The 22,534-nt window shown below is 47.1% G+C and overlaps 1 protein-coding gene across 6 annotated transcripts in view; it reads right to left on the reverse strand.

Annotated features, from left to right (window-relative positions):
• RNF220 (ring finger protein 220) overlaps positions 1 to 22,534 on the reverse strand; it is a 234,427-nt gene that overhangs the window by 42,258 nt on the left and 169,635 nt on the right. For 3 of the 6 annotated variants that reach the window (XM_076340344.1, XM_076340346.1, XM_076340345.1), the window contains 4 exons: positions 22,099 to 22,194; positions 17,750 to 17,792; positions 9,546 to 9,667; positions 8,388 to 8,520 (listed from right to left, as the gene is read on the reverse strand). In XM_076340344.1, coding sequence (XP_076196459.1) covers positions 8,388 to 8,520; positions 9,546 to 9,667; positions 17,750 to 17,792; positions 22,099 to 22,194 — 394 coding nt within the window. Of the gene's footprint in view, positions 1 to 8,387; positions 8,521 to 9,545; positions 9,668 to 17,749; positions 17,793 to 17,958; positions 18,033 to 22,098; positions 22,195 to 22,534 lie in introns of those variants that run through there. The other 3 variants (XM_076340347.1, XM_076340348.1, XM_076340349.1) reach the window with 2 other exon arrangements.

Genomic DNA, 22,534 nt, shown 5'->3' on the forward strand with positions numbered 1-22,534 from the left:
CTTGTGTAAACTCTATCGATTGGGTGGCTGACAGTCTTGGGAGCCTCCATACTAGGACAATCAATCCGGCTGCAGTGTCACCTGCCACTTTGCTGAACAGTTGACAATGCAATTATCCAGTGTGGAGGCAGGGAGTTGGCGTGTGTCAAACGCAGTTAGCCACTTTCCGGGCACTACTCGATAATGTGTTTCACCGCTGAGTGTAAGAGACGACATGCGGAGACAGGAGCTGTTTAGAGCCATTGAGACCTGTGCTCCTTTTTTCCTTTAGAAAAATCTCACTGCCCCTGACTTAACAACTGTATTCTAAAATGCTATTAAAATCATGTCAATCAACTACTGGGTGCTTAAGGCTGAAGTTTGACCTGAGTGTCCAAGAAGTAGGTTGCAGTTCTAGCAAAACTGCAGACACTTGGAAAAAAAAAAAATCAAATGACTGTCTTAAAGCCTGAGAATTTCAAAACTAAAGCAGACAGACCACTAGAAAAATGGATTGCAGAGAGTAGCTAAGCAAGTGCAGCAGATGGGACTGGAAGATCTTATGCTGCATGTCTGAGATCTAGGAAAATTGAAGTTTAAAGGGATGCTGTCAACTTGAAACCCAGTCAATTTCGAAAAATTGAGTAGTTTCAGGTGCTCTACCTGCTCCCTTACTCCCCCTGCCAATTTTCACGGTGTTACAACTGCATTTTCTGTTTTCTTTTTAATTAATTTTTTTCCTCCTTCCTCTGTTGCTGTGTGACAGACATTCCTTCTCCTCCTCCAAGTACGATACATAATACTGTCAAACAGAGAGAATTCCCCTTCTTCCCACAGAAAATCTTTCCCTGGTTAGAGTGGCTGTCGGTGTTACGTAAATCAAACAGCAACGTTTAGTTGATTGTACTCCTTTCAGCTAATGCGTTCTGGCAGTTTGAGCATAAAAATTAGGTTCTTAAATTTTTGCATGCGTTCAAGTTAACAAAAATGTACTATCAAGAATCATGACTTTTAACAGCTATAAGCACCAATTTCTTTTTTTCAGTTAAAGTGATTTTTACTTTGCTGAGTCCTATTGATTACTTTGTGTTCCAAAATGAAGAAAATGCTGTTCCTTGAAGCATTACATGAACTTTAAACACACATGATGTCGAGCATCAATTACATGATGGGTCATGATGACTTTTGTACATAAGGCAAGAATCCTGATTTTTTTTTTTTTAAAATCACGTACTATTCTTATCCGTTTGTCCTGCTCACTAAAGTCAACTTCTGATATTAATATTCAGTACAATACCCAAGAGACATTTATTAGCCACAGAATCCCTCAAATTCTATATGTGAATACAAACTATGGAGAAAGTCACGTAGAGCCCATCTGATTATTGTATATAACACTATGCAAACATATCTTAGCATTTTTAGGTCAAGTATTACCTTATGGACAAGTACTTGCTCTCACAGGAGAGAGTTGCAAACATTAAGGAGTGCTTGGGCTACTCCATCAGACAAGTACAAAGTACGGTCCTTCAGCAACGGAGGGATTACCAGGATTACCACCATTTTACACAAGGGCTGAGGTAAGGCATACGAGTGCTCTGGGACTAGGCAGCCCTCTAAAGGGGGGATAAGGCATAGAATAAGCACTTGAGAAACATGAAATTTATACATCTCGCCCACTTGGAAGCTTACAGCAGGTAGAAGTGACCAGCAGAAGGTAGCAAACCAAACACAGGAAGGCTAAAATACCAAGACTGAGAGGCTGGGAAGGATGCTCAGATGTATAGATGCATTCACTTAGAGACGAAGCAACGAGGGATGCTGACACTGGAAATGTGATAGAGAAAGGCACTGAACTGAGCTCTTGCTAAGTGCGAGGAAGATTAAGAATTTCATTATGGCAAAGATTCCCTATACTCTTTACCACAGACTGCTCTTGCATCCAAGTTGAAGTTTGCTTTAGCCTGCCAGGGTAAAATGAATGGATTCTGACTCATCTACACAGAAATGGGGAAGATGATTCTAGTTACTAGACCATTCTTCCAAAAGGCCTAAATATGCCAGCGACATCTTCTATTTCCCACACAGTCTCTTAGGAGAAGTCACACTTTAACTGTTCAGTTCAAACTCTTTTGCTGAATTTGAGTAGATCATTTTATAGCCTCTTAACTAGTATGATCTTAAATGCAGGCTGAACCTCCTGGCATGGAAAAATGGAAAATCTCTTTGCCTCCTGAAGCTTTCCTGCATGCCTCATTACATTTTATCTGAAAAAGAGGGCACAGCTGGCTACGAGGTGAGATTCTAGAGCAAGACTTTTAAGCTCTGTCACCAGCTTTGTTATCTTTATAACATTAGATAAGATGCTTCTCCGTGCTTCAGTTTCCACATACGTGTCAAACAGATTTTGCAGAGTTTTGTTGTAGAGTTTGATGTTCATGAAATTGCACTGAGAAGCACAACTGAGTTTTCCTCCTCTGTTGGGAGTTTTCTGCCAGGCAGTTACCAGACACAAGCAAAGTCACTGTGTTCACAAACACCTGCTGCTGAGGCAGGAGAACTGAAAAGCATCTACTTAGATTTCGAGGACAGGACCTCATGCTTGAGAGCATGCTTCTAACGTTGCATGTATTTAGAGGGAGAACAAATTGGAGGAGCATATAGCTGTTGCCCCAATGCTCCTTCTTGGACAACTAACCCATGCTGGACGAAGGCTGGCCTATAACATTTGCTGCTCAAACTGAAGCACATCTTGATTTTGCAGAGATAGAAAGCTGATAGTGGGACTGCAGCCATCTGCTGGAAACTTTTAAACATTTTAATATAGTCCCACTTTCCAGGCAGCTGCCCTAATTGTACATGATGTGAGATCCAATGCAAATGGGCACCCACAATAACTGTAGTTTATTACAGCTTATAAGGCTTTACCAAGTCCCTCTATGCATACACTAAGTCATGCTGTTCTTTTCCCTTGATAAGACAGTAACGAACAGATACAAGCCCTTTGCTAGCTTGGGAGGAGGGCAGCATGGAGAAAGAAAGAGAAACTTCAGAGTTAGGTAATCCCTGTGTTTCTCTTCTTCAAGAGTATCGCAATCTATCAGACAGATCCTTGTCATGTTGATCTTTCTTAGAAAGTATGCTTCCCTGAAAATGCCCTGCTTACCATTTTAACATTTTCAAAGTCTGTCTCTCTTCTGTGTTATTTTTGATGCTACTGATCTGCTGAAGGAAAAGAAACCCAGAAGAGCAGTGGTGACTAGCTTGCTACTGTGCCCGGAGGAAGGCTTTTTGGTGGGGGAGCTGGAGGGGAGAAGAGGAGGACGGGGCGGGTGGAAAGAACTTAGCTACAATTCTTCAATTTTTTCATATCTAAAGAGGACAGCAATCTCTGTTCTATCAGACCGCACGGTTCGTGCTTTAAATGGTACTTGCTGCTAGCTTGCTTTCCCTGTCTCTGTCTCTCTCCCTTTGAAGCAGACTGGACAGCTTCCTCAAGCTGGCGTTATCACTCCCTCTAACCACTCTTGGCAGGCAATCTAATTCCCCCTGAAAAGGTCACCGCCATTTTAACTGCCTTTCAATCACATTAAGCACGCTGCCGCTCGTGCTCAGAGCACTGCGCCTGCAGCTCTCCTGACTGAGGTGCGATCGATAAACTGACATCCCGTCCCCCCACCCGATCTCCCCAACCACCCCATCCGCCGCTTGCCTCCTTCCCCTCTCCTGGACAAGCCGCCTTCCCGGAATGGACAGCGAGAGACCAAGTGACAAAAACCTCTCCTCAAATGTGAAGCAGCAGAAGGGAGCCGCTAACCTGGCATTTACTAATCTTTGTCCCATCTGCTAAGAAACAGAAGGGTGCAAGCATCCCCCCCTCCTTCCCTAGACCTACAGAGGCAGCGACTTCACAGGACAGTTTGCTTAGGCACAGATCCAGACACCTTTGAAGCTGTGTTACAAAGAACAAGCCTCCCTCAAGCTTCCCTCAATGCAATCATTACCGTTATCTCTCACCCTGTGCTGCTTTTTTTTTTTTGTAGTTACGAGTTATGTGTTCCACCCATCGATCCCTGTGTAAGACACTGTTTTAAGTCCTCTTGCCTTTTGACTGTGCTAAGCCGTTTAAGAGATGACAGCAGCTTCTATCAGTGCGAAGCTGATGCGATTCTTTCCAGATAAAGCACTTTTTTTTCACTCCCCCCCTCCCTTTCCCTTCTTTCAAGTAAGAGACATACACACAAAAAAAGACACTGAATCTTTCAAAGAAAAAAAACCCTTTTGAACTTCCCTCAGGAATTCTTTAAAGGGATAACCTTACAGTGTAAACACTGAGGGTAACGTGCATCTATTCTGGAAAGGGAACAGAAGAATTGCTACAAATATGTTGAGCGTTTAAAAAAAAAAACCCAAAAACATCAGAGAGGGAGCCACTTGATGCTTTCACTTGCAAAGCCTTGTTGGCTTCCTAAACACAGAAACTCATTAGACAAAGATGGCATGAAATAATCCCCTGCACAAAGAGCTTCGGAGAGGGATGATCCAGAGACATGGGGATAGATGGTTACTGAACATTCAGGTATTTAAAGAGAAATTTTAGTCTTGCGACACTGTTCTAAGATAGGGAAATATTTGATTATTACATCTGTATAGCTTTTCACTTTGAAGCACGAGCTTGACCTAAACAGCACTTGGTATTTCGTGCTGGTGGCCTTCTGTACCCATCCCAAACAGAAGCAAGAACTCTCCTGCTACAAACCCCTACTTCAAGCAGGACCTCTGCTGAAACAAAGTGGTTCCAAATCCTATATAATTGCCAATAATCTTAATTTACATCCTGCAGTTTTGGGTAAGCAAATTAAGCAAAAGCAAATGATGCTTTAAGAAGCCAGGAGGACAGCTAGAAGTACAAAATATTTCCTGACTGAATGCCTTCACCAAACCCAACAGCTTAAGGGACAACATACTGATCCCAGCACTTCTGATTTACGTCATATTCCTACTTGCTGCCATCTCCTATTCTCTCCACCTGCTGCCTCAAGTATGCCAAGCTGTTGCAGGCAAGAAGGTGTGCTTTGGCTCTGCTGCACTAGACCCGACTGGGGATTTGTAGCTGCAACACCAACACAGAAGACAGAATTTCCACCTTCTAAGACAGCCCCTCAGGTGAGAGAGGCAAGTTTTCCCTGCAACCCCTTTGCGCGAAAACTTGATCCTAGGAACCACACAAGTGAGTTTCAGCCTGTGATTGCTCCCAAGTATTAGACCACCTTCCAGAAAACCTGAGCAGGGCTGTTCGTTTCCCTGACCTTTCTCTTTTCAAGAAGAAAAACCCCAGGATCTCCCAACCTTCCCCCACTTTGTTCATTAACCAAAAATGATAAAAAGAAGAAGCCAGGACCCGTGTTAAGTTTGTGTTACTTCTGTAATGCTGCCCAATGGTCTGACCGACTCATGCAATACACACAGGCCACAGTGTCCTGCTCCCCCTTCGGTCAGCTGTGACATCTCCTCAAAGCAACATACCATTAAAACTGAAATTAATGAGACACACAGACATCTATTTTCCCCTCCAGTTTTATGTATTTCCCCATGTCATCTCTTTAGACACTGGTGACATCCCTGTAGCCTGGCAAAGGCTGTCTGGCATTATAAAAGGCCTTTGGTTTCCACATTGCTGCTACTTCTCAGCAAAGGGAACAGAGCCAAACACAAAGCCTCCGGTGACGGGGGTTAACGAGGGCCTTGCCAACTCCAGACAAAGCAGTTTTAAGCATTAGAAAGCATCTCCAAAACGTTGTGCTGTGCTTCAGGGCTGTAAATTAAGAATTCTGTCCCTAAAACAAGGCAAGAGCTAACGCTGTCAGAGAAAGGGAAGAGAAAATCACCTTAAGGTTACCTGCAAGGGCACAAAGCAGGCCTGACTGATGGAGACCTCTGAATGCCAGCAGCCAGAGACAATACAAGAACCACAAAAGGGAGCATGAAAAAGTATAACTTGCTTAAAAAGAAATACAATCAGCCAACTATGGGAGATCATCCCAGCTTTGCTTTGGCTTCCCAAATTACAGAAGCTTCTTGCGCAGAGTAGGTGGGTACCCTGCAGATATTATCTGGTCATCCCAAAATACTAGGTAGAATGTTGGTGGCAAAAAGTTCCCCTGTTTAGGGAAGAGGACACCGCTCTAGAGAAGCGTGGCAGCCATTGAATCCAGCTGCCAGCAGAGGCGTGCTCCAGAGGAGGAAGGGCAGGGAGAAACGCATGTGCTAGGGACCTGCCAGCCGCTCAGGTGGAGTCATTTCTTCAGCAGTGCCTCTGCCACCAAAAGCTGCACAGAGAGGATGCTCCTCAGTTCAAATGCTACACGGAGGTTCCTGTGCTTGTGAGCTGATCTATGGACACCTTTCATCCAGCACCACAAAGGGAAGGAGTCTAATCCAAAAGCCTTCCCGTCAGGGTAATTACGGAGAGTCTTAGAACTGCATCTAGTTGTGCTCTGCTCTTCTCCTAGCCTTCTGATCCTTTGCTGGATCTGTTCATGTAACTAAACACTCTTGAATGTGTCATGAAGGTCTCAAAAAGGAAAGAAGAGACGGACCCCATACTTTCTGATGGAAGCAAGGCTATTTCTAAGTATGAAATACAGAAGTACCTGTCCATGCGTGTGCAGCCATCTAGCAGAGGTTACAGCCCTGACTTTTGCTAGAATCTGTCTAAACTCTGGTGGAGGGAAGCATTTGATCTATGTAACGCAAACTAACGCATTTGAGAATTCCTTAAAATAAGGAAGAAAATGCAACAAGGAGCAAGTACTTTGCATTTACACAGCCTAACCACATCAATTACACACATTTTGTCCACCTGAAGCCTCACTCAAAAGCGGGTCTCCACATGACTGAAGCAATATGAAAGGTTCAGATCACACTTCAGTGAGTTAACTCAAGAACAACCGGGAACGTTAACCAGGTGAAGACAGCACAATGTCCACACCAAAGGAAGCGCAAGATTGTGCTCTCCTCAAACTCAGGTGTTCGGTGCGGGTGAAGCAAGAAACTACGCATGCACAAAAAAGGGCAGAAGTGAACTGAGTAGCTTTTTCCAATCAGGACTAGCAGTGACAACAATAGAGGCACACAGACATCCCATGCTTCCCCGCTAAGGATTGTAGTAACTATACTACATAAACATAGTCTAAGGCCCTGCATGATCTCATCAGACCTCTACCTGGAATCATGTACAGACTCAACTCTCTATGCAGGCACAAAAAAAGTTGAGGTAGGTAAGGCTACAGACACAGGAAGCGACAGTGTCAGCTTTACTGGGTAGCTTTTAAAGTCGAAAGAAGCTGCTTCTTCACCTCTGCTCCTGGTCATCCGCTCTGCTACAACCCAGCTACAATTTAATTTCAGAGGAAGGTAAGAGGAGATCAGGAGTGCCAGGTTGTCAGTGAGCACATGGCTGGCTTTTAAGTCCAACTCCCTTACGTAGTAGCCTTTCCCCTTGAGATATTTTAAATTAAAATCCAAGCTGATATAGGAAGAGATCACATCCCATCCTCTTTATTGAACGGAGGGAGCCAGCGTTCCTCCTCTCATTAGGCATGTGCTACGTGGATTGCTTGCGAGAGACTCTCCTTAGTGCCAGAGGTTCATGCCAACGAACAGTTTAGTAAATCCTCCTCTTCGAGGCCAAAGGGCTGAGTGTAAGAAAGGGGCCAGGTTTCTAGCTAAAATTACATTCACCAATAAAGCTCACGAGAGGTCAAATTTTGCCATAACTCACTCTCTCCTCAGTAACTGATTTCCCCGTCACTGGGGAAGGAGCAAAAGAAGGAGGAAAAATAAAATGTGTTTGTCTGGGAGCCCTAAGGGCTTGCAGTGCTGGAGGTGCAGAGCAGGTTCCTGGATTCTCATTTATCAACCTTAAAAGGGATGGAGTGATAAATGCACAACCGGCCCTTTAATATTTTATGCAGGTGCTAAAGCGACTTAGCTGTCACCTTCAATACATCACCAGAGGCTGATACACCAGCTTTCGTCACTCCAGGCTGGGAATTTTTACAATTTCATTTCTATTTCCCTCTCTTCACATATTTCCACGTATTTCTCACTATGTGTAACATATAAAAAGCTATTTTTCCCAAATGATCTCCCCATTCTACTCATTCCCTCTTCAGCCACATTTCTCGAACAAGAAATAACGCCGTGCTTTTGTTCCAAGATTTGCACAAATTTTGACTCTCATCATTCAGGAGAGGCAGAAAGCTGAAATCACTTTACATTCTGGCAAAGGCTGAAGGTCCCGCCCTTCATGAAAGGCAAATCTCTAGGTCCCTCCCTTTAAAGACAGACAATAATCAACTTCCACAGCAGAATGATTTACAAGGGCCCCCAAAACACTGGCGCACCTCGAAATCCTCCCTCCAGGAGAGTAGTAGCCCGTATCCTCTTCTGCCCGCACCATTCGTACTCTTCAAAGCGGTTGCCATTCTCGTTCTCGATGTCCACAGAGTCATCCTCAGTCATGCATGAACCTTCTCTCTGCACAGGGTAAAGCAGGGGCAGAGCGTTGAGATGCATGAAATAGCTCTTTGGGGTTAATAACTCAGGGTGGGATGGAGAAGAAAAGCTGGACTGTTCCCAGGACAGCTAAGTATAGAGCAGACAGCAGCATCTACTCCCGCCCCCATTCCCAGTGATCTAGAAGTAAATGGGTACTGGAAGAACTTGACAACCTTAAGATCAAAACAAGTCGCAAGGTTCATAATTTTTACACATGGAAATTTAAGCTCTGGTTCCTACAACAATGCTGGTGTGCATTTCAACATGCATTCCCCTACCTTGCATGCACAATTCCCCTATCATGTAAGCCACAGATTCCTTTCACCCCCAGCAGGAATGTTCTCCTAGAGCATATTTTTTGGGGCACGCTGATCAAAAGACACTTCTCTTTACACCATGCACCTCTTGAGGCAACAAGAATGAATTTATCATCTCTATTGTGGGCTTCTCCTGAGAAACAAGCACAGAAAGCCCTATGACACAACTCTCTCCCTCCCCTAGGGCTTGTTCCTCCTTCTTCCTTGCTGTCTTTGGGATGAACAGCAAGAGAACGATTCTGCTCAAATGCACTTCCTGGAGTAAGATGGTCATGCAGCATTTACAAATGCCAGTCTGTTGCAAAAGAACCAAACAAAAAATAATTTTAATGTTGTCAAAGGCAGCGATCAGAAAGAACTCTTCTTGCTGTGCTACATAGGAAGCATGAAGTCCTACAAAAGGCTTCATAAACTTCAATAGCTCTACCTTTACAGTCTACAGCTTAGACTTCAATAACAGCAAAAGGGTGCATGAAGTAAAAAAAGTTACTAATGCAACACAGGAGAAAAATCCAGAAGAATCCATCTTCCAAGACAGAGAGAAGTGACTACAGGTCTTAGGGAGACATAGTTAGCATTGCCTGCAAGCTCAGCAATGTTAGTTTTTGCCCCATGTTAGGTCAACTGCAGACAAAGCTGGGGGTAGGGAGAAGGGAATGGCAGCTGGTGATCCTGCTGCGCCTCTACCTTTGCAAGGCATTGTTCCACATGCCTACTCATCTCCTCCTCGGATCCTGACAGAGGTCGGCTGCAGAGGGGACATACCTGCCCTTCGTCTTGCTTCCTCCGTTTCATTTTTCCAATCCGAGCTGCATGGAGAAACCAGGGAAAGAAAACAAAAAAAACAAAAGAGGAAGACATGTCAAGTTTGTAGATCCACTCTTCTCTCGATTTACTCAGCTCCAAATAATAAACCCTCGGCAGATTTCACACCAGAAAATGCTGTTGCAACTCCCTATTCTGATCTCCGTAAACAGTACAGAGACTGTTACTTAGAACTTTCCAGATTAAACCTATAACCTGTGGCTGAGTACAGCCTGATTTCAGAAAGGCAGCTACTCACGATTTAATAACCAGGAGAGGGAATATCTGCCACACATCCCCAGGTAAGTTATTCAAATGGTTAAATACCTTCTCTTGGAAGCCTGAAATTGTTTTCAAAGTTGAATGATCAAGCCACTGAATCCTGTCCTGGATTTTGCCTTCTAAGTCTGAAACCCATCCACTAACACATCTATTCCCTATACAGGAACTTGCTTAGACCGTAGAAGGATGATGTAGCACCCAAAAAGCCTTGGACAAGGTACGTAACAGTCACTTCCAGGACCACAGTCTCTTCTGTACACCCTGAATAATTCCTTCCCAGAACATCACGAACAAGTCAGAGCAGCATCTTAGTAGCAGGTAACATTTATGGAGAGGAAAGATCTTTGCTGTGAAAAACGCAGCACCTATGCTAGATAGCTTCTGGCGCTCTCTGATATTTTTCACTATTTTCACATAGAAGAAAACTGGGGGCTACACTGCCTTCTTGAGGGCGCGCTCTGGGAAACAAACATGTTAGGAATCACGATGATTAGAAAAAGCAGCCAAGGTAGCCTGTTGCTTAATCCAATCTCTGGTTAATTTGAGCCATCATTTAATGTGATCAAAACATCTGGAACCAAATAATTTGCATTAAAAAGAACTTCTGTCCTTTATTATGATGGCTTTAGGCAGGTATTACTGAATAACTCAATCACTGGCTGCAGGAAAGTCGCTGTTTAATTAATAAGGAAGGTCAAAATTCTGAATGAGAGACAAGGAAAAGCCCAAGGAAAGCCCATGTGATAATGAGAGATGACACCACCAAAAAGCTGCGTTAGCCAGAAATCGTTACTGACATTGTGAGCACTGCAGCATGCTCTGAAAGCCTTCATGCCTGAATACTGTGGGATCAACAGCTCCCTGCAGCCAGCGAGTCAGAGAAAGCTGCTGGAATGCCAGGAAGAGAAGGACCGGGGTACGGGAAAGTTTCTGTCAATCGTTTTCTAAAGTGCATCAGTTTATAACTCACTTGGTGATGTGGATGCACTAAAGTTTCATCTGAATACACCAACACAGCCTGAAAGGCCTCTTTCAGGGCTTTCTTGTTGGCTTCCCTGGACTCAGGACTCTCTGGGTTAGGATATACTTTCCCACAATCCAAAATTAGGAATATTCACCACCCCCGACACTCTGTGATGCTCCAGGATTAAGAAGGCTTCAAATTATTCCCTGGGCATTGCTTTTCCTCACTGAACAAGACAGATTTGTAGGAAAACTCCCTCCAAAACAAATCTTCCCTCCTGGCATCACGAAAAGGCTTCTGCAAATGTGACATTCCTAGAATAGGAAACAGCAACTTGAGACCACAACAGGAGTGTTTTTGAGACCTGGGACTTTGAACAACAGAGACTGTCAAGTAAATGCACACCACTTTCATCAGTCATCTAAATTTCATTTGCTGAAGCTCCACAACCCTCTCTTGTGTTGGGTACACCACACTGACAGCTCCACAGCCTACCTGCCTCTCCACACACTTCAGGTACTTCAGTATTCCTAGTGGGATATTTTAATAGTTTCCCTTCTATTTTGTCTGCTTAAATCTGTTATTTTACCTATACTGTCAGCTTCTACGCCAGAAGGTAAACTGCTTGACTTCCAGTCAATACAGAAGCAAACATCATGAAATGTTACTGCTAATTTCATTGTGTCCAGATGAATTATGTTCCACTTTTAAATAAAACAATGACCCCCAACATGTCTTCTGTGTTCTCTCCCCTTCCTGAACCCCAAAACGCTATCCCTCCTCCACCTTCAACATCATCCACCCCTGTTACCAGAAGTAGTCAGAGTTAAGCCGTGTTCTTTCTGGTTTGTACTTCAGTGCACAAGAGGCTTCTGAAGTTCTGGTTTAGTGAATACCTATATCCTCCAGTATGGTTCTTTCGCATAAGCTTAGGATGCTCTTTCCTTGCCTCGCTAGTGCTGCAGAGTCAGCACAAAATAGGGGAGGAGGCTGGAATCAGACACAACTTGAGTATTCTCCAGCAAACACCTATCTGACCAGAGAAAACCACAGGAACAAAGCCTTCTCTACTCTGATTGCAGACACGTCCTTCTCTCACCTCATCCTGTTTTTAAACAGGGAAACATAGGGAAGGAGCAGTTTAATTATTCTGGTAGGACTCCTCATGGCAAATCAATTCAGCTAAGTCAGTCTGCCTGGCAAGTTTAATAGTATTTTTAACTTTTTTACTGCCATCCTCCAGTCCATGCACTGTAACAGTGATAAAAGGAAGATGACTTGGTTTAGGTCTTGCACTGATAAATTCCTGGGACCATTTTGCCAGAACAAGCACCTGATCTACTGCTGAAATGTTAGTGCAGAGCTGGGAACAGAACCTCACTCTGCTCCAGCTCCACGCAAGACTCGGCAGACAGCCCCTATCTTGGCTCATCTAGCTCCACCAAGAAGCAAGCCCTTTAAGTTTTAGTGCCACAAGTGAAAAAGCCACTGGAAGAAAGAGGTGTTGAAAACAAACCCCCCTGCCATTTTCATTCTGTGGTCATTAGCAGCGGCAGTGTTGTGCCCACGGAGGCCCTGGTGACAGCAGAAACCGAAAGGGAATGCTGCAGCCTAGAAAGCACATCCCGAGCCCGCTGTCCCTACCCGACACGACAGGCAGCCCGGCTATCACTTCCAATCAGCGCAGAAGGGAGGGAGCGGCCCCAAAGGCAGGGGGTGATTGTGGCGCCGTCCCGAAGGGGAGCAGCTCAAAAGAACACACAAGTGAGACCACAGGATTGTTAATTAGTGTTGATAGATGCGATCATTTCTAATTAGCTCACTAATCCCTCTCCCCCTCGCTCCTGTCACAGGAGCATGGGGGGGGGGGGGGAGAGGGCAGAAAAAGCCATTCCCTCTTGTAATTCAGGATGATAAAAATGCAGCCAGCGGAGGACTAGGTGCAAGAAGAGGACGGAGCTCAGGGAAGGAGGTTTTTGCACAAGGCTGACCCATTCTTATATCTGACTGAACAAAGACTCTGTAGTTATTATTCCAGCCTTCTGCCAGGAAGTGAGGAGTTCACTAATTTTTATTAGCATTAATAATTATTATTAGGCCATCAGAGGGCTTCCAGTACCTTTGAGGCCTCACTTTTAACAGATGTACATTACCCTACACACTGCTCCTGCTGCATGTGCATGTTCTCCCTCAGGTTACACTAAACCATCGGGCACCCAGGGAGTTTAAGTGGCCATAGCATATGAATGAGAGTGTAGCACATGGAGGTGAGCAAGAATTGGGACCCTCTGCAAGAGCTGGGGTCTCAGTTACGGTCTCTGACTTAACTTAGGAGCTGTGCTGGCTAAGGGAGCTGCTCTTCCCTTTCCTAATACAGGGTCTTTTGGGACTAAGCAAGGTGAGAAGCTGCTTGCACTAGAGGAGTAACCAAACTGCACTTGACAGAGACTCTACTGCTGAGGGTACGCTGGCCCCTGCCTTCCCACGGGTGCGGAGAGAAGGAGCCAGCCCACCCCTGTCCACAGACACTGCTGCCTTACGGGTGGAAGAGACCGAGAATTTTTTCTCACAACAGGCTCTCGCCATCAAGGCTAAACCTTATTAATGCCTAAAGATCATGTTATTCTCTAGCCCAGCAAAACTTCCTGAGAGAAAAGCTAATGGGTTTTAGTTTCCACTGATACTCCCCTCCCCAAGCAAAAATTCACCTTCAGGACAGGGCACTAATTACCTCAGAAGTGCTCTTACATAGCATCTAGCAGTGGACACTATACAAACCTCTACAGCAGCATCAAAGGAGATGATTAAGTTACTAGCAATATCTCTTATGATTCCCTCCACCAGTTTGAGTGGTCCCCTGAGTGCCATGCAGACATCATTAGCAGCTCCTGCAATGGCAGGCCAATCAAATTAAGTGGAAACATTTTTGTCTCCTTTCCAGTGAAAATCATCTAACTTTATTCCTCCCCCACCCATCAGCTACAAAAGCACATGACATGCTGGTGGTGGTTCAACAAACTGTGCGGTGACCACCTCCCTGGAGGTCTGCCCAGAGAGGCAGGCTTATGGTCACCACTGATACAGGAATCGGCTTCTCAGGCAGGTGCAAAAGGAGCTTTGTAAGGACCTATTTTACAATTCTACTGAAACTGCCAACTTTGCAAATACCCCTAAATTTGAATCAAAGATATTCAAGCACAAGAGTTAGCACCTGCTCTCTGCAAATCTACTAGAGGAGTCCTGAGGAGCAGTTATACCTAATTTTGTCAGACCTATCACAAAAAGCTTCTATGGCTGATCAACTTATCCAAGGGAACAAAGGCAGCAATGGCAGACCACAAAAAACCATCTCAAGAACAAGCTAAAGCAAGAAAACAGATGGTCAAGAATGAGTCTGTTTCAGACCTTATGTACAATTTGCTGCTCATCTGCCTGAGAGAGAACATTAAGGGCCAAATTCACAGGAGGGTCTCAGTGGGGCTTTCACATTTGTATGGCCAAACTTCCACATGGATGATTTTCAGCAACCTTCAATCCGACACTATTCTCCGAGGTTGGCACGTACTTAACCTGCTAAATCCATGTTCTGATACACTAACCTGTAACTCTGTACCTCTAATTTTGAACGACTACCTAACCTGCTCTGCACTGCTAAACTCCATAAGCACCAATTTACGAGATGGCTTAAAGTTTCCAGTTTGGCTACACTGGAAATAAGGCAAATTAAAGAAATGCCTTCTTCATCACATGGGATCGTCAGGAATCAGCACCTCATACTCCTGGGTTCACAAGGACATAACCTCTGCAAAGTGAGTTTAGCACAGGTGAGAGGTGCGAGATTAACTCACTGAGGCTGACAGGGAAGTTCAGATACAAATACTCAACCAACAGTCTAACAGATAGAGCATTAATCTCCTGCTCCAGAGCTTGCAAATTCATTCACCTTACTTACAGTTCAATTTAAGTCAAAGGTTTGACTTACAGCATTAAAATTCTGGACTGTCAGGTACCCGTGAACCATGTAACTATCAGGACCTAATTATGTTGCAGCCAGGCCAACAGCAGCTCACAAAAGACATCTCCCTCTCTGCCTTCTCTTTCCTTAGCTCTTGTTGCACTTTCCCAAGTGACCACAGCAGGATGGAACACATCGAGGAGATCTGACAGGACTCGGGCACAAAAAGCCTAGGCAGCTGAGATTTGAGTCAAGGACTATGCGGGAGAAGAGCAAACACCGTGGGCCCCTTTTTATGGGAGGAGTTTCCAGAAGTGATTCTGGAACTCAGCCTGTAAGAAGCCTGACAGAGATACCAAGATAAACTGGCTACAACAATACTGAAAAGTACACTTAAAGCATAATTGAAAACAAATGAAATAGATTTTTCTTTGACAGCTAGACTGCATTTTCTATATTCTAAGTTTCTTCAGTGTGTCAATAAGAATATGAAACAAAAAGCCAGATGTCTTTGGACAAGTCCTACATAATTTCTGTCAGTGTAAACTAACGGGGATAAGGAAACCATTCTCACAGAGCAAGCTATAAAGTTGTGTGATTGATTAGCAGCTCATTAAAAACACAAGATATAGACAAATAAGCATTTTTTTTTCCCCCAGAGCACTCAAGTGTTCTCCATCTGGAGCAATACTGCTTAAATAACTGTTTAACAATAATGTGGCAAAGCTTACGAATGCCACAAAGTTATTTTAGTGCAAACAAATGGGGAGGAGGAAACAAGAAAGCAGGCTGACTTCAGTGGTCACAAATATAAAGTCACATGCATCAAAAGGAGCAGTATAACCTACCCAACCATCCAGCTGGATGCTAATCTAACAGCATAGGACTGAACCAGGCATCGCTACAGGTATGTTCTGGGAACAGTAGTAACCAGAGTCATAAAAAGCTAAGGTCGGGAGGAACCAGTTCTGATCTAGTTTGACCTTCTTTATGACCCAAAGCACTTCAGCTAATATTTCTGCATCCAGCTCCCTAAAGTCTGGACCTCGTACTGTCAGGGTGTACAACAGAACAGCCAGGAAATACCAGCATTACAAGGGCATTATGTAAATTAACCAAATGTCCTCATCTGGAATATGGCTCTTAGTTCTGCTCACTGTGCCCTGTATCTTTTGTATATACAAAAAGAGTAAAAGGTTCAGCAAAAACAATGCAAACGCTGTACAAAACTAGCAGCCTCCCTTTAGACGATGAGCCCGGGTTCACAAAAACATCCAAGAACAGGGCCCAAGAGGAGTTCCTAGATTGCAGTCTACACAGATTGTGCTGCAGCCCTACTTTGGGCTGAAGTCAAAAGCATAAAGCACTACTGAGCCAGTTCAGCAGAGCACGCTGTCATCAAGAGCTTTCATTCATACTGAAGGACTCCACAACACCAAGAACCTTACAAGCCTGGCTCAGACTTTTTTTTTTTTTTAATTTAAAATAAGGTAAGTGCACATTGTTGGCCTGAAAAAAGGTGGAAGGTGGGAGCTTAGCCCCAGCTATCCAAAAACGATAAAGAAACAGTTTGACATCACTGACTCCAGAGACCTCTGTCACACAAAACAAGTCACTGCAGAGCAATACCTCAGTGCATTTCAGCCATCTGAAGTGTCTGTGTCAGGAAAAGGGCCTACCTGCCACCGCCGGCAGCTCACTGCACTCATCTAGGAGCGCAGATGTGAGCACACCTGCCAGCAGTTATCCGTAATTGATGCAAGGCAACTCATCTCTTTGTTGTATGACTTAACAGACTTTCAAGAGTTCACAGGTGTTTGGCCCTCAGGGTTGGTATTTAAAAACCTCCACGCTAGCTCTGAATTCAGTTATACATAACTTAAAGTTACTGGGTCAGTAACTTACTAATACTTCTGTTTGCTTAAGACTACGCTAAACATGTAGCGCTTCAAATTCGAGCAAACTATTTCGGTATCAGTACATTCTAAAGCCTTTTGCTATTTTGTTAAAGTATCTCTTATCTTCTTCTAAATAAACTGCATCAGCACAACGTCACTGGTGTTATCTTAAACTATCACAGCAGGAAGCTCAGAATTAACAAGCCTCCTGATAGCCCCAACAACCAAATTTTGGCTAAATAGTACGTATTAGACCAGCTATAAGCAATGCAAACTCAGATGACAGAATATTGTTACCATTTAAATGGTAAGTTCTGACTTCTCTGAACTTTGGGAAAAGCATTTCAACTTCTTCAGCTCAAGCTTAAAAAAAAAAGTATACTTTCAGCTTTTTTTCCGATTTACAAACACAGAGATGGGACTTTCTCTCTCTGAAATAAAGTGACCTTTGATTTGTTTTTTAAATACCAAGACACTTTTCACTAGAAATACTTGTTTACTTGCTGTTAGGAACACCCAGAAATACGAGAATAAAAGTAACGCACCAGCATCTGCAGGTTTGAGAGGAAAAAAAAAACCCAAAACATGACGTCAGATGCACAGACGCTCAGACTGCTGGCTTAAAAGTTTACTGCAAGATTCTGCCACGTGAGCCATGAAAGCACAGCAGCCCGGCCCCGTAATTTAGCATACAGGGTTCAGGGCCTGCTTATAAACTCGCTGGTGGGATCCCAGCGGCGGGAACTGCCTCCCCCAGGAAGCCAGGAGGAACGCGGGGGGCTGCGCCCCAGCGCACCCCGCGCCCCACCAGCTGCACGTCGAGGCCCGGGCGAGGCAGGTCGCAGCTCCCGGCCTGCGGGAGCATGGGGGGGGGGTGGGGGGGTGGTGTGTTTCACACTCGGCCCAACTCTGGAAAGTTTTCCGGGAAGGGGGAGGCGCGGGAGAAGGCCCGGGGGCAGCCCGGGGCGCCGCGCGGGACCGCACTCACCGTTCAGCCGGGTCTGCCGGTTCGCTCGCACCCGCAGGAAGGTCTGCAGAGGGGAGACAAGAGCGGAGAAGTGTCAGGGCCCCCGGCCCGCGGGCGCCGGATGTAAACAACTCGCCCCCCGCCGGTACACAAGGCCCGGCCCGGCCCCCCCCGCGCATCACCGGGACAACGCACCGGCCCCAGGCCCGTTCCCCCCCCCCCGCACCCACCTCTTCCCGGCCCCCGCCGCCGGGCCCCCTCCTGCCGCTCTGCATAGCCGCGGGCGCCGCGAGCGGCCGGCGGGGCAGCGGGGCGGCGGCCCCGGGGCGGACCCCCCCGCGCGGCCCGGGATGCGGGCGGATACGGCGCGGCCCGGCAGGCGCCGCCGATCAGCCCCCAGCGGCCGCCGCCATGTTGGCCCCGGTCATGTGACCCGCCGCCGAGCGGGTGAAAGTTCACCAGGAAACCGGCGGGGAGAGGCGCGAGGGGAGGAAGTTCCCATGGCAACCGACAGGCGGCAGCAGGCCCCAGCGAGCCCCGGCCAATCAGGGCCCAGGGGCGGCTGGAACCCAGGGGCACCTGGCCAATCACAGAGCAGGGGTAACAGGGGACCCAAGAGTGCCTGGCCAATCAGAAATCAGGAGCCACTGGAACCCAACGGCACGTGACCAATCAGGGCCCAGGGGCAACTGGAATCCAGGTTTCCTTGCCCAATAGGGATTGGGCGCCCTTTAGGCCCAACAGCACTAGCCAATCAGGACCCTGGGCTCAACCGTAACCCAAAGGTGCTGGCCAATCCAGAACCAGGGGCAACCGCTCCCCAACTTTTCTCGCCCAATTAGGGACTGGGGGCCTTTGAGGCCCAAGGGCACCTGGCCAGTCAGGGCCCGAGGGGTAACTAGGCCCAGAGGCCCCTCCATGGTCCCTGCCCAGCCCCAGCCCCGCCGCGGAGCCCCCGGGCGCCGCCTCCCGGGCCCGGCCTGACCCGGCCCCCTCGGGCACCGGCCCGGGGGAGGCAAGGCCCCGGGGAGAGGAGCCCCGGCCTTCCCGCCTGTCCCGCGGGCTGAGCACAGCCTGAGCGCCAACACCAGCTGCGTCTGCCGGGGCTGGGCTGGGCACCCCGGCCCGACCCACCCCGACGGCACCGACCTCAGTTTCGGGGCTCTGAAATCTTCCCGAGGAGAAGTGGCCCGTGCCTTGGGCGCGGGGGCACCCGGGCTACGGGTGGAGCACTGCCACCCCCACCTCCCCACACCCCCCCCCCGTGCTTTTCAGCCTCTTCCCTCTCTTTTCCTTTCTGCATTTCGGCAAACCTGGGCAATCAAACCGGGCTCGTGGATTTCTTTCCCACAGCTGTGGTGGGGGACAGCCCCAGTGGACCAGCCTGAGGGTAGGGCAGAGCTAGGGGCTAGAAATGGGGCAGCACAGGCTCCTACACACGCAAATCCCATTTGTTCCCCCCTCTGCGGACTCCCCAGACTTCGTTTCTTGGAATCACACCTACATTTTGGGTCTTTGCTCCGGCACCTGACAATCTGCTACTCCTTCAGAGAGACAACAAACCCCCCCCCGATATGTTTTGCTGTATCAGAAGATGATGGGCAGTCAGCAAGTTGAGGTGCTGGCTGGTAAGCTTTGCGCAGTGCTGACCTGCATCGTACATCCCAGCTCCGTCTGCAAGCTGAAATGCAGCTGCGTTTTCATACGCGTGCTTACTTACAAAATCAAAGCTGCTGTTCGTTGGTTTTACTTTGTTAATTAATTAAGCTGTCTTTCAGGAGGCATGCTCACTGCTGAGCTCAGGTGGAGGAAGGTGAGCCTTTCCTGGACAAGGATTTTAGGCTTTCAGTTGTGCTTACTCCACATGTTATTAGGTCACAAATTTTCTGTGGGCTCAGCTGACCCACGCAAGGTGGTCTCCCTCCAAGCCTGGAATGTTATCTTTGCAGTACGGTGAATGACTTATAATTTGCTGTTGATTTTTCCACTGGGGATTCAGGGTTGTACCTAAATCTAACTAAAACGGTTTTATTTTTACTCGGCGCGCAGGAAAAGCCCCTACTGACAGGACATACAGTATCTCAGAGGAGCACCCACCACTGACCCATATCACAAGGTCCTGCACTACACCAGCTGCCATCACCTCGGTCCGATCAGCATCCACGTACCAAACTCAAGCAACCAGGCTTGGCACAGGGGAGGCAAGGGGATCCCCCCTCCCCATGTCCCGGAGCCGCCCCACCGCCTCCACTGCAGCTCCCTCTCAGCGTGGGGAGCAATGCAAGCAGCCCGAGCGCTGTGCAAGCCCGTATTCCTGTAGCACTCCTATTCATAAATCTCCTTCTTCCCTAAATATCCCCATGGTAAATAAGCATGAGGACTAAGAAAACTGAGACATGGGAATTCTGAAAACCTACACGCCAATAACTCACGTTCTGGCATGTTACTAATACACCGTATATTCACGATTAGATCACAGATAACACAAGGGACATTCATAATTCCAGCACACCTCTGCATATGGAAAGCTAAATTTTGCAGCCCTTAAAGTCACCACCATGAGTCTTCTGCTCTGCTTCCTGAGCATTTTACTTGGTAAGCCAGGAAGACTGACTTCTCTTTCATACTGTGGCTTTATTAAGGATACACCGAGGCTTTACACAACCTGGCACCCACTCTGAGGTCTCTTTACGCTGCCAGAGCAGCATAACGCAGCCGGCACAAGCGTAAATGAAAATCAGGCCCCAGAGGTCTTTTCTCCCCGCAGTGCAGACTTACAACTCCCATTACACATTTGCATTAAGGGCTGCAACCCTCCATAAAATACACTCACAAACTTAAAACACATTAGAGACTAGCTAGACTCAGCACATAGAGGGGGCTTCTGCTGAGAATATTTGTCCTCAAGTATGGCATAATAAAAATTTATAGGAATGGAGGACTGCAAGGGACCACCAATTTCACAGAGACTGAAGTCTGGAGGAGCGGGAAGGGAGGGGTGTTCTCCAACAAAGGGGGCCATGACAAAAGCATCTTCCACGCCCTTTCGGAAAGAACGTGATTTATTTATTAGCCTTAATAAACAGGCAGGAAAGAGAGCGGGATTACCCGAATCAGGCATTTCTGTATCTTCTGGAGGGTTTTGCTTCTCTTACTTTGTACCAGGTCTCATTGTTCATACAAGGGTAAAGCGACTTGTGACGTGACACCAAGTTATAGCTGAAGGCTACATGGGAATATGTAGCAAACAACGGAGGATCTGGCCCACATTTGGTAGTATAACCAATAAATAGGACAGAGGAGAGAATAATGGGCAACAAAGGTACAAATCTGCTACTAATAGGACCTATCTTCAGGAACACATGCTTTAACTGGGGCTGCTCGGTTAGACCCCCAGCACTGGTCATCAGCCTCTCCCTCCGCAGATCCAAACACAGACCTGGCACACGTGAAGTGGCCGATGCGGGACGACCTGACGGTCTGCCTGACCCTGGGCACAGGGTATCGCTGCAGAGCACCGCGGGATACAGGGTGATGGGCGTTCGCCAGGCTGGTACAGCCATGGCCTGCCCAGCCTGTCCACACGGCGGGTAGAGGCACACTTGGGTCTGTGCTGAAGAGCACCGTTCATTTATCTGCTGCCTTTCAGAGCTTACTTGAAGCCAGTGGCTGAGCACAGGCTTGCAGCCAAACAGTTTGGATGTGTGTTGAGTCAGTCAAGTGTGACAGCCCACCCCAAAAATACAGACAGACTTACAACAAGCAAAGCTGTACTTGTGCTGCTGCCTTTCTCTTCTTTTCTTGCTCCGTCTCCCTCCACTTTTACTCACTGTGTCACAAGTCAAGACCTGCTGCTCCTCCGGGCAGAGGGTGTTTTATAAAACATGCTGGCATGGGCGTGGATGGTCCAAAACCATTTCTGTTTCGGGTGGGAGTCACCAGTCAGTTTGCTGGGCAGTGGCACACCAGTGAAATGGAGAATTTTGGCCTGCTGCAGGCTGACATCATTCACTGTTTTACAAAAAAATCACTTCTCTGAAAGTTTCCCGGTGGCACAGGGTAAGTAATGACAAACATAGCCATGGCAATGACCGAGATGATGAGTATAATGCAACAGAAACCTCTACAAAGATTTAAAGCAGTTTTTCATGGCTGTGGTTTAAAGTCAGAGCTGGGAGGACTCTGCAGACAAAAGCACGCCTTTGTAGCCATGTGAGGGACCAAGTGCTCACATCCCCATGCTGCAGGCAGGCGAGCCGGGGCACTGGTGCAGAGCTGAGAGCCAGGCTCTCACACACAGAGCTGCAGGCACTGGGGCGAACTGGCTCTCTGCCCAAGGCTGAGACCAGCGACAGCATCCGCCTGCTTACCTGGTATCTGTCCGAGTGATGGATGTCATCTGAGGAGTGGGGTGATGCTGTTGGAGAATCTCCTTCCCGCTTGATTGAGGCCGACAACAAAATTGACTGCAAGAGAAAGGAGAAATTCATGCTGTGAGCGTCGCCGAGCTCTCTGCCCCTCGCTAAGCTGGCCTCAAAGCCGCGGAGAGCGTCTGCCGGGCTGTGGGGCTGCACTGGGGCAGACTGCCAGGCTGTGGGGCTGGCTCTGCTCTTCCCCTGGGACTCTGCCCCACGAGGGGACCGGGGTTGCAGGGTCTAGCAAAGTGCAAATGCATCAGGCAACAAAGGGGTGGTCATTTTGTCCCCAGGTCTGGTGGCTGGGGGCAGAATCAGTCCCTGCTGGAAATGATGCGTGAGGACCACACCAGAAATTCACAGGGTAAGGTGAAGGCGTGCTGACGTGGAG

The sequence above is a fragment of the Aptenodytes patagonicus genome, chromosome 5 (genome assembly GCF_965638725.1).
Source record: "Aptenodytes patagonicus chromosome 5, bAptPat1.pri.cur, whole genome shotgun sequence".
Taxonomy (NCBI): Eukaryota; Metazoa; Chordata; class Aves; order Sphenisciformes; family Spheniscidae; genus Aptenodytes; species Aptenodytes patagonicus.